The sequence below is a fragment of the Caretta caretta genome, chromosome 1 (assembly GCF_965140235.1).
Source record: "Caretta caretta isolate rCarCar2 chromosome 1, rCarCar1.hap1, whole genome shotgun sequence".
NCBI classification, from domain to species: domain Eukaryota; kingdom Metazoa; phylum Chordata; order Testudines; family Cheloniidae; genus Caretta; species Caretta caretta.
Window position 1 is genome coordinate 44,047,811 of NC_134206.1, and position 12,363 is coordinate 44,060,173.

General features: G+C 38.3%; 1 protein-coding gene across 2 annotated transcripts in view; it reads left to right on the forward strand.

Moving 5' to 3' along the window:
* NUP58 (nucleoporin 58) overlaps window positions 1–12,363 on the forward strand; it is a 53,572-nt gene that overhangs the window by 18,145 nt on the left and 23,064 nt on the right. For both annotated transcript variants that reach the window (XM_048846064.2, XM_048846055.2), the window contains exons 9-13: window positions 430–604; window positions 4,257–4,336; window positions 4,976–5,094; window positions 6,421–6,503; window positions 8,862–9,063. In XM_048846064.2, coding sequence (XP_048702021.1) covers window positions 430–604; window positions 4,257–4,336; window positions 4,976–5,094; window positions 6,421–6,503; window positions 8,862–9,063 — 659 coding nt within the window. The remainder of the gene's footprint in view (window positions 1–429; window positions 605–4,256; window positions 4,337–4,975; window positions 5,095–6,420; window positions 6,504–8,861; window positions 9,064–12,363) is intronic.

A 12,363-nucleotide genomic window follows, 5' to 3' on the forward strand; every position in this document is an offset into this window, starting at 1 on the left:
CATTCATTTATTATCCACACCAAGCATCCATCCACATACATCCTCCATCTCTATTTTAATCACAATTGTTAACAAAGCGAGATAAATACAACAAAAGGGCGGGGAGTCTCTATGTGCTGTTTCTGTTACAAAATATCGCTTTGACTCTCTGTGTGAGTAGTAGTTGTTACAAAGTATTGCTCTGAGAACAGACTCTGTCTTAGGATGTACTAACACAATTAGTAGCTTGCAAGTTTCACACAGAGAGGGAGAGAAACAGTAAAACCAAGAGACTAAAAAACCAAGAGACCTCTTAATTAGTAATACCCTAGAATTTAAACTATGAGGAATCAAACTCATTTGTGATTTTAAGACAGAACTTCTTTAATATGATTTAACATGTGTGCTTTAAATGTAATAAATTAAACTTCTGCTTCCAATTTTTTTCAGGAAATTTGTGAAAGAACAAAAACAAGTGCAGGAAGAAATTAGTAGAATGTCTTCCAAAGCAATGCTTAAAGTACAGGAGGATATTAAAGCTTTGAAACAGCTTTTGTCAGTGGCTGCTAGTGGACTACAGAGAAACACTCTTAATATTGACAAATTGAAAATGGAAACTGCCCAGGTATGTTAACAAATGAGTATCAATTTGTTAATTCAAATCAGTAAGCATATGATTTCACGTAAAGTGAGAGGCATTCAGTGCTGTCAATCATTCTAATATTAGAAGTTCAAATTACTTATATATTGACCAGAAAATGAAAGATGAAAGGTTGGATCAGTTCTTGTAAATGTTAAGGGTATATTTAACTAGCAAAGAAAAACCCATGGCTGGCCTGTGCCAGCCAACTCGGGCTGGTGGGGCTCGGACTATAATGGGCTGTTTCATTGCAGTATACAGTGCTGGGCTCAGGTTGTAGTCAAGGCTCAAGGACCATGCAGGGTGGGAGGGTTCTAGGGTTTGGGCTCCAGCCTTAGCCAGGAAGTCTACATAGCAATGAAGCAGTCCTGCAGCCTGAAACCTGCAAACCCAAGTCGGCTGGCATGGGACAGCCGCTGATATTTCTTCACTATGTAGACATATACCCTGAGATTCCCAAGAGAAGAACACTTAAAATAGAAATCCTATGATCACTTGCATAGTTAGATGTAGGGATATTAACTACAAAGTCAGTAAAGCAGCAGTAAAAATTGAATTTTCTTTATTAAAAGTACAACACTTAAGTCTGGATCTAGTTTATTTTGTCACCTTTACTACTTATATTGCTCACTTGGGAAATATTTCTACAGGGCAGTGTCTATTAGTATAGAAGCAGATTAGAGATTATGCTTTGATTATCCTCATTGGAAGCAAACAAAATAAATGGAATCTGCATTTTCTTTCATATTCTTAATTTGACATGATTTCATAAAATCTAATTATCACTGTAAATGTTAGACTTTAATAAATGTGGCATTTTCAGATCAGTCTGGAATGACACCAGAATACCTTATCTCCTGTTCATTAGCAGTTGTGAGAGCTAGAAATGACTTCCTTGCTGTTAGGCTAGTTTGTGGTCTGCTCAATCCCAGCTTACTAGTATTCTTTTCAGTCACTGATGGTTCTAGGTTGTAAGAAAGCAATGAAATAAACAAATGCAAGGGTTTAGATAGTTTTCACATTGTCTGGCAATTGGACATGGTTCTATACAACATGCACTTGGTATATAGCTTACTTTAAGTGGGATGCTTGTTAGTCTAAGTCTTCATCTGGGGGGACTGTGGCAAGGTAAACACTGCTAGCTTCTAAAGCGCTTCCTTAAATTCAGAGTTAAAGGACCTGTAGCACTTTATTTTCCACTACACTCTTCAGGATTTTTCTTGCTTTGCTACTACTAACTGTGGTATGTAACCTGTCACTTAAATTGGTCTCTGTACCTGATAACTGTAGGATAGTTAATGTAATGCCAATTTTAAAAAAGTCGCCAGAGGAAATGCTGGCTGTTACTGAAATTAGGCTTATTAGCCTGTATCTGGCAAATGGTTGAAACTATTAACAGAATTATCAGTTGCACAGATGAACACAATGTTGTGGAGGAATCAGTATGCCTTTTGTAAAAGGAAATGCATGGCCAATCTATTAAAGATTTTTGAGGGCTGCAGCAAACATGTGGAGAAGGGTGATGCACTGTATATATTTACTGGAACTTTCAGGAAGCTTTTAACAAGGTCTTTCACAAAAGGTCATGGGATCAGAGGGAAGATTGTCTCATGGATCAGTAAGTGGTTAAAAGACAGGAAACAAAGAGTAGGAATAAATGATCAGTTTTCAGACTGGAGCAGAGTTCCCCCCCAGGATCTGTATTGGGACAGATGCTGTTCAATATATTCATAAATGATTTGGAAAAAGGGGTGAACAATGAGGCGGCAAAATTTGCAGATGATACAAAATTACTCAAGATAATTAAGTTCAAAGCAGAGTGCAAAGACTTGCAAAGGGATTTCACAAAACTGGGTGATGGAACAACAAAATGGCAGATGAAATTCAGTGTGGATAAATGCAAAGTAATGTCGATTGGGAAAAAATCGAACTGCACATACGAAATGATGGGATCTAAATTAGCTATTACCGCTCAAGAAAGATATGTTGGAGTCATCGTGGATAGTTCTCTGAAAACATCTGCTCAATGTGCAGCAGCACTCAAAAAAAGATAACAATGTTAGGAACCATTAGGAAAGGGACAGATAATAAAATATCATAATGCCACTATATAAATCCACAGTATACCCACACCAGTTCTGGTTACCTCATCTCAAAAAGGAGTTTAGAACTGGGAAAAAATACAGAGAAAGGCAATAAAAATGATATGGAACTGCTTCTGTATGAGAGATTAAAAAGACTGGGATTTTCATCTTGAAAAGAGATGCTCATGGGGTGATATGATAAAGTCTGTAAAATCGTGAAAGGTGTGGAGAAAGTGAATAGTGAAGTGTTAGTTACCCCTTCACATAACACAAGAAGAACCTGGGGTCTCCCAATGAAATTAATAGGCAACGGTTTTAAAACAAAAGGAAAATACTTCTTCACAGAATGCACAGTCAAGCTGGGAAACTTGTTGCCATGGGATGTTTAAAGGCCAAAAGTATAACTGCGTTCAAAAAAGAATTAGATAAGTTCCTGTAGGATAGGTCCATCAATGACTATTAGCCAAGATGGTCAGGGACCCAACCCATATTCTGGGTGTCCTTAAGCCTCTAAGTGCCAGAAGCAGGGACTAGATGGCGGGATGGATCACTCAGTAATTGTCCTGTCTTGTTCATTCCCTCTGGACCATCTGGCATTGGCTGCTGTTTGAAGACAGGATACTGGGCTAGATGGACCAGTGGTCTGATGCAGTATGGCCGTTCTTATGAAACCAGTCAACAAGTGATTTGTACTCGAAAATGATGCTAGTCCTATGGCTTATAATAAAGTACTTTCTTCAACTATAAAATAATTGTGGTTTCTAGAAGTTCAGTGGTATGTTCCCATAGAAGAATATGGTGAATACAGATTTTTTTTCTTCTGCTTCCGCAGGGTTGTGTTTTCAGATGTTGGCTAGTAAAAACAGCTAAGAATAAACAAGTACAGAACTAGATAATGAGATATTCTTATTACTACAGTTATTAGAAGGTACTACAATCAAATCACAGAAGTGTGTATCCTGTGATTATAATACTCTGGAAAGGCCGTCAGGAAGGCTTTTGTGGAAATGTTAAAAATATAAATAAATAGTTTACTATTGGCTATGCTCTTTTAAAAATGGACAATCGGGTAATCTGTTTTCTTGTTTCTTCCTTTTACGTGTGCTATTTCCTCCCATTCCCCTAATCTTCCCTATTGAAGTCTAGGAAAAAATGTAAAATGATTTTAGATGAAGTGGAAATTAAAGTTTAGTTGTGATAGTATAGTACAGCACTTCCTAAACTTTTGAAAACTGAATCACCTTTCAGGAAAGTGAAACCAAATGTTTCCTCTTCGGCATTGCTATGTGTTGTGTTAAAGGCCTGTCCATCTTAATATATGTCTTTGGCAACCCCAGTCCCTGACATTCCAGTGTTTGAAAATCTCATTTAGCAGATTTACACATCCATGCCTGAAGGTTTAACATTAATTAAACACTGTATGCCAAAAACACATCCAAGGAAAGAGCCCTCTGTGAAGAAGTAGTAGCGTTAGATTTTTTTTTCTTCAGAATTCATCTTTCTTATAGAACTATAGCATGCAGTCCTTTTATTCACTTTATTTGCTTATTTAGGAACTGAAGAATGCAGAAATAGCATTAAGAACACAGAAAACTCCTCCTGGTCTTCAACATGAAAATTCAGCCCCAGCAGAGTAAGTTACTGTATCTAACAGAATCTTGAATTTACCGTCAAAAATACATTACTATCTGTCTTATAAATAGATTTGTATGTTGCAGTGTGTAATCTATTACTCCTTTGATAGAGGCATCTGATAACAATATTAAAGTGCACCTATAAAAGCATAACACATTAAATAATTAAAATCACAAACTGACCTAGGATCAGAGGATTCAAACATGGCATCTGATCAGTGTCCCTCTAATCAGATATCCTATCCCCTACATTGGCCAGCAGTGGAGAGGAAACCATCTTTATGTAGTACTCTTTGTCTCCCTTTAAAATGTGAACTGTATATACTTCTGTTTTACGCTAATCTGTTTTAACATTTTGTTCTATGCCTTATTGCATGTACTGCATGTTTTACTGAACAAATGTAACTGTTAAGATTGATTTTTTTTTTTTTTTAACTGATTCATACATCACCTTCAGGCAGAGGAAACACTTTCTCTAGCATTGGAAAGAGAGTAATATAAAATATGCTTAACTGGAATACTGACCACTGCTTAAAATGATATTCATAAGTCCTGTAGTTTGGTGTAGATCTAAATAGTAAAAATGAAGTTGCAAAGGAGGGAAATTCAACAAGTGCGATCTGATTCTTCTGTTCTAGCTACTTCAGGATCTTGGTTGAACAGTTTGAAGTACAGTTGCAGCAGTACAGACAGCAAATTGAAGAACTGGAAAATCATCTTGCCACTCAAGCAAACAATTCACATATAACCCCACAAGGTAAAAAGTTCAATTTTAATGTTTGTGGCAGTTCAATGATGAGACAGAACACAGCTTTATGCAAGAAAGCAGGCTGGTCAGCTGAGATGGGCGTTCTCTGCCCCCCCGCCTTCCACCTTCTCCTTTCATTATATTTCTCCCCCCTAAGCATTACACACTGCTACCGCAAAAAGATACACAAAGGAATGTATGACGTTGATTAATATACTTAGTTGCATCTTTTATATACTACAATCCTGGTTCTCAGGCCTTGAGCCCAGGCTAAGAAAGCCTCCCACAATTGCTGTCCAAACAATCAAGTTCTCATGGTTCATATCTAGCCCTTGTCCTTGGATAGAGCAATGTGTGCATTGCTTCTACGAAACAGTCAGGGTGTGCCCCGCCTGCTTCTAGGTGGACTAGCTAAACATTAACCCTTCAAATGTTTTTTATAGAAATCCTTTAATATGCATTTCCTACACACACAGTATTTGTTACTTTATTCTTTAACTATCAGGGTTTCTTCGTTAACTTTCAGAAATTATTGTTGATATGGATGTTGAAGTCACCCAATACAGTAAGTTTTAGGAACTTAAGCACCAGCTCAGACAACTTTGACAGGAACCCTGGGGCCTGAATTCCCCCTTTAATTCTATCTTGGCACTTGCACCAGGTGGATACATTGAAAGAATTTCAGTTTTCTTTAGGAAGAGACCTGCATCTGAAATGTTAGGCAAAAACACAGCTATCCTACTTATCTGACTCTTTTGGCTTACTGAGAAGAGTGCCCCTGTAGACAGAGCTAGATTAACATTGGTCCAGTAGTTGTATCTAGTCATGTCTTGGAACTACATTGAGAGCCTCCTCTGTGACTATATCATGGATGGTTAGCTTTTTAGTGAACTTTGAATATTCAGTCATGAAATTTTGGGTTTTAAATAAGCATTCAAAATACAAGAAAATTTGGCTCATTTTGATGCATCTTTTATTGATATTGACAAGACATACTGGTCCAGTAGAGCTAAAATTTGGGCAGGTGAAATTCAAGTAAGAGGAGAAATAGGCAAAATGTTGTGAATAGCATTCCAAAATATAATTCCGTCCTTTGTTGACTTGTTAATAAGTCCAGACTCCTCTTTAAATAGAGAATATTACCTTACTCCCACACAGATACTTTTGTTTTACAGGAAATATAGTGCTTTATTTTTTTTCTTTGTAGGTTTGCAGCAAGTTACATCATAGAGCTGGTTGTTTTACCCTTGTTGCAGTATAAATACTAAATTAATTAATTTGTCTCAATATTGCAGTAAGACTATGAATTTATTTGCTGATATACATGTTTTACAGATTTGTCTATGGCTATGCAGAAAATTTATCAAACATTTGTCGCTCTAGCTGCACAACTTCAATCAATACATGAAAATGTAAAGGTAGGTTATACTTCAAGATTATGTTTTCATATGTATTTCATAACCAAAAACACTGCAGGCCATTACTCATGTCAACATTTCTATAACACTTCTCCTTTCTGTTTTTAAACAGAGTTGATTTAAACTATTCATTTAAGCTTTTTAAAGTGATGCTGCTACATAAAAAGTTCATTTGCTGATGTGAGAGCTGGAACATTTCTTGCTCAAGCAGTGAGATAGGCTGGCTTAAACTGTTTATAATAAAAGTGGCAGAAGCTGTGACCACTGTATTTAAGGTTGCATAATATTTCCCATTTATTCCCCTGTCTTTTCAATTGCTTGTAACTTTCTGAAATTTTGGGGGCTGACATTTTCTATATATTGCACAATGAGTCTTTTTTGACAATTCAAGCAAATATGAGTTAGTCATTTGAATGTGAGCAGAATCAGGGGGAAATACAGATTTCCAGTTATATAGTAATTTTGCAAAATAGCCCTTGAGTGTTCTGGTGAAAACAGCATTCTGGGTTCATTGCTGGTTTAGATTCAGTGGCTTCTTTAAGGAGGGCTCTAGTACAGCCTCTGCACGCACCAAAAAAAAAAAGTGTGCAATATGGCCTATTTTCTATGGATCTAAAAATCTTTTTGTGGGTAAGAATGAGAAGTCTACATTAAGACAATTCTCACATTGTGTAAGTTCCTCAAATTTCACATATCCTTGTTGTGTTTGGGGCTATGTCTGTACAACTTATGAAATTCTCTGAAGTTTTGAAGTCATGTGCCGGGCTGTAAATTCCAGTTTGAGTGTGCAGCCTTTTGCCTACTCTGTGATCTGTTTGCCTACATGTTGGGTTGAGATTCCAGAGGCCGGTGGTAAAAGCATAACAAAATAGTCATTGTGCTGAAGTGCTCTTCAATGAAACATCATTGCTTAATAGACTAGCTCCTCATATCCAGGAGAACTCCTTTGTCAAGGGCGATGGTGCCATGGCAATGAAATCAGGTGGCAAGGATTTGTGCTCATGTGGGAAATCTGGCAGGGATGTGACGTGATAAAGGAGGGGCTAAAAGATTTAAAAGGGCAGAAGCTGGTCTGCTCAGGAGCCATTTTTCTCTAGTCCATGAGGGAGAGACCAGCAGCTTAGTTGCTGATCACTAGAGCCCTCCAAATCTGCGGGTATCCTCTTTGTATCCAGATACGGATACCCGCAGACCGTTTTTGCAGATCACAGCGTGAATGCGGATACAAATTTTGTATCTACACAGAGCTCTGAAGCACGCACTCACCCGAACAGAGCAGCTGTCACCCAGCCTGCAAGTTCTAGCTCAGTTCTCTGAATCACGCAGCAGCGTGCTGGGCATTCTGGGAGTTGTCCCCAGCTTGCTTGAAGGGAGAAGGTAAACTACAACTCCCAATAGAGAGTGAGCCAAGCACCATTTTAAGGGTGGGGTGGTTCTTTAAACAAGCTGGCGGCAATGGCTGTGTGCATTAGAGGGTGAGGCGTAGGGGTGTCTGAGCCCTCCACGGGGAGGGCAGCACTGTCTAGAAAGACCCAGAATTGTAGCCTCCCTGCCCAGAGCCAGGAAGGAGGTGCAGCAGGGGCAGAGCGGGCAGCAAGGCAGGAGGTCTATGGGGAGAAGTGGGACCAGGGGTGAGGGGCAGTTGGGGGTTTGATACAGTCCTGCATCACTGCTGCAAAGTGACCTATGGAGCTGTTTAGAGTCCGGCAAATCCACCGATATCTGACCAGGATACCCACAGACCATTTTTGCAGATCGCGGATACACCTTTTTGTATCCGTGCAAGGTTCTATTGATCGCTTGAGCAGATGAAATGGGGTAAGGGTGGGAGTGAATCCCAACAGGACTGGGAAATGGGAGATGCTGTATTTCCTTCAGTACAGAAAGAAGGAAAGACATAGGTAAGAGGGAGAAAAACAAAGAAAGCAAAGGGCAGCAATAGTGGGTTTTGAAGTTCAGTATATTTTCCCACTCAATGATACTGAATGCCAAAATAAGATACTTTAAGTTTTGTTACTACATACAGATTATATTCTACGTGGGACCAAATCCTCTACTGATGTAAATCAAGTGGAGCAAGCTATATGGATTTACACCAGTTGAGGATTTGGCCTCGATCTGTGTGAAAGCCTTTTCGTTGACATAAGTGGTTAGCTCCAGATTGCTGGTAACGTAGTCCTAAATAGAAAATTAATTCAGTCCTCCAAATCATGAGTTTAACACCCGTAAACTAATATGAAAAATGTTTCTTTAATTATATTAAAATGTATTTAACTGGTAACTTGCCCCATGACTAAACTGTTCAGTTCTACCTGAGATGTACTGAACTAAAATGACTTCCCACTCCTTCTCTTTCAGATGCTCAAAGACCAATACCTTGGCTACAGAAAAACCTTTCTGGGAGATGCTATGGATGTGTTTGAGGCAAGACGAGTAGAAGCTAAGAAATGGCAGAGTGCCCCACGTGTTATTACTGGACCAACCCCTTTCAGCAACATACCAAATGCAGCAGCCGTTGCCATGGCTGCCACACTTTCTCAGCAGCAACAGCCTGCTACAGGTCTGAATGCATTCAAGTTATAGATTACTAGTGTTACAACAATAGTCAATTTGTGTAAACTTTTATATAAGGTCTTCCTTTGTGTTAGCTTAAAAATCAAAAAATTGTAAGTTATCAATACATAGCTAATAGAAAATGCAGGGTAGACTTAGCAATAATTATATACCAGATATTTAATCTTGTGAATTTATTTGTATGAGTGATATTTACTGTATTCCTCTAATTACCCCTTGGAATGTGAGTCTTCATTCTTAAATGACATCTCTGAATATGAGTAATATAGCATCTTTCCAAAATTGTATGGTTGTATAATAACGATTTTCAAATTGGGGGGAGGGAGGAATGAATCCAAATGCATATTACATTTTTCGTATGTAAAATGAATGATGCATTTTTATATAGCACTTTGAAATTGTAAATTGAAATATGCTACAAAACAGAGGATAGTGGAGCTTAAGTATGTAGAGTAGAAGGAAAGAATGCTTGGCCCATTGTTTCTTGTTTTTCTAATTTCTTTAGAAGGATGGTACTAAAACAGTTGCTAACAGGCCATTTGCTGTTGTGACTGAACAAGAACAGAAAAAGCGTGTGTGTGTGTGTGAAACATATCAAAGGTGGGTGGGTGGGTGTGTTTGGCCCAATGTACACGTGAGGTGAGACGACTGGACAGGAAGAGAAGCCGTTTAGGCTGTCTTAGTTGACATGGTCAAAATGCACTCCTGGTCATATTTAACCAAAATTTTCAAAGCTGGGTGCCTGAAGATAGGCATCTTGATAGAAGTGGCCTGATTTTTTTTCAAAGGGACTGTGCACCTCGCATTGTCACCCTTGAAAAATCCAACCATGTTAATGGCAGATGCACGGTCCTTTTTTAAAAATCATGCACTTTTGTTAAGGAGCCTGAACGTAGATTTAGGTGCCGAACTTCAGACACCCAGTTTGCAAATTTTGGGATATACCTCTATTTTACCATTTGATTTCCTCCTGAAATGTTCTTTATCCTAGATGCGCTAATCACCTCAGCTTCTTATCCCCTTCTTTGTGCTCCACCTTTGCTTTCTTTGCCCACAATGCCTTCAGTGCTGGCATCTGGCCAAGCAGAGGAATATATGGCTTTGCCCAGAGAGTCATTCAAAAATCATCTGTAAGGATTGCTCTCAAGTAATGAGGCACTCCCTCCCTTATCTCTGTAAGTAGAAAGCTTTATATACTTCCAGCCCTGGCCCCTATGAAGAGTGAGGAACCAGGTCCAATTACATGTAAACCAGAATACATGGATCACAACAAAAGGGAAATAATGATAAATATAGATTACATCTAAATCTCAACTGTAATCCACCAAGAGTGTTTCTACTGATGACTATAACTAAAAATTGTGGAATTATTCTCTAGATGCATTGACCTATACAGTAAACTTCTTTTAAGCATGTAACAATCTGAAATGACTCTAGATCTTCTCTCATGTTTTTTTATATAGAGAGGGATGTGTAGATTCTGCAGCCCTAATAGTTACCAAAAACTGCACCTCTCCACTCACCGTTTTCTTGTCTTTTAAGATCCTTTCATTAGTCATTAGAGGATTGATTGTCACACTACTTAAGATGTCCTAGTCATGGGTCCTCATAACCTCTGGTGAAGGGTTTGAATTTCCTTTCTCGGCTCCAGAGACAAAACAACTGCTAACTGAGCTATCACATCAATAAAGTAATGTCACTGATAGAACTTTTTCAGCATGAATGTCCTTTCAGCAGTATGGGTGAGAGAATTGAAAAGTTGAGCTGTTCCAACCTCCATAGGATAAGGCTGTTTATATCTTGAGGTACCCTCAGTAACTTTTTTTGCGGTTAGTAATAAAGTCTCTGCTCATATGTTGTTGGGTATCTCAGAAGTGCCAACAAGTATGCCAGCTATAAATGTGATCATGATCTCTGATGCAGATGGACTCAGGCAACCAACCTTTTTCATGTATGCCACCAAAAAGGAATAAGTGGCAGTGACTTAAGGTTACCACTAATGGGGTCAGACTATTCAGTCTCCCCATAAAACACACTATAGAGGATTTGGCCTGTAAGCCACTGAGGTGATAGATGTTTGGACCACTGTCTGTTTAGCGGAGGAAATAGCAGAGGAAAAGATGCCATTTGGCCTTCTACTGCAATAAGGTTCAAATCTTGCAAAGACTTAAGCATTCACTTAACTTTACACATTGTGAGTAATCTCATTGACTTCAGTGACGACTTACAGTGCATAAAGTTAAGCAAGTGCTTAAATATTTGCAAAATCAGAGCCCAAAAGAGCAGGAATATAAGGGATGAGAGGAGGCCATGACAAGTGTTTGTCTAGGTATCTCTCTCACACATACAATCTGTTCTTCCCCATGATCTCTTCATAAAGACTTTTCTAAAACAAGAAAATTAATCTGGGCTTTTAAAGTTTGGCAAAAAAAAAATAGTAACACACAGTACTCTAAATATCAAGAGTAGGGGCTTTTGTTCTTGTGTCTAAAAATATATTTGATGTTTACATGGTATAAGGCTATTCCTTAAAGTTAATTTAGATTTAGCAAGCTACTCATCCTTCTCTGAAGGAAGGCAGAGACGGTAATTTATTTTTTAGTTCACATTCAGAAGTCAAGTTTTAACAAGCATTGTTAAAACTACACTTAAGCCATGTCTGCACTAAACTTTTCTCTTAATTTCACACTGTTGCTCTTAGTGCAGCATTACTGTTGGTGGAGTGCTAGTTGTACTAGCTAGATCAGCAGCAAGTGCTCTTACTACCCTCTCATTTAGACCTGCAATGAGCAGTCTTTAACAAGAGGGTAGTTTAAAATGCCAGGGGGCTTAGTGCTACTGGTGGCAGTAGTAGTGGCTACTACGCTTAGTGCTACTGGTGTCAGTAGTAATTGTGAGAAACGCAAAGAGAAAATAAAAAGCCTAGTGTCATTACAGCCTTACATGCAGTAGGATGGAACTGATCTAACATTCTGCTGGTAAGGCTAAGTTCGCTTAACCAAAGTAATACTTCCCTTCATTCTCCCAAAACATTTAATTATTCTTGATTTAGCTGGGGGGGAACTAAAGTCAAAACATGATTAAGATACTAGCTACGTTTTGACTTCTCAACATGAAATTTAAGTGAGAATGGGATACTTTAATAAAATCTTTACAGCACTTAGAACTTTATTGTATAATTTGACCTTGACATAGGTAAAATTTCAGTGTATTACTCTCAGAATGAAATCTGAATTGTGACACTAAACTTGGTCTTGTGTTTGAACCAATTATGTGATGAACTCTG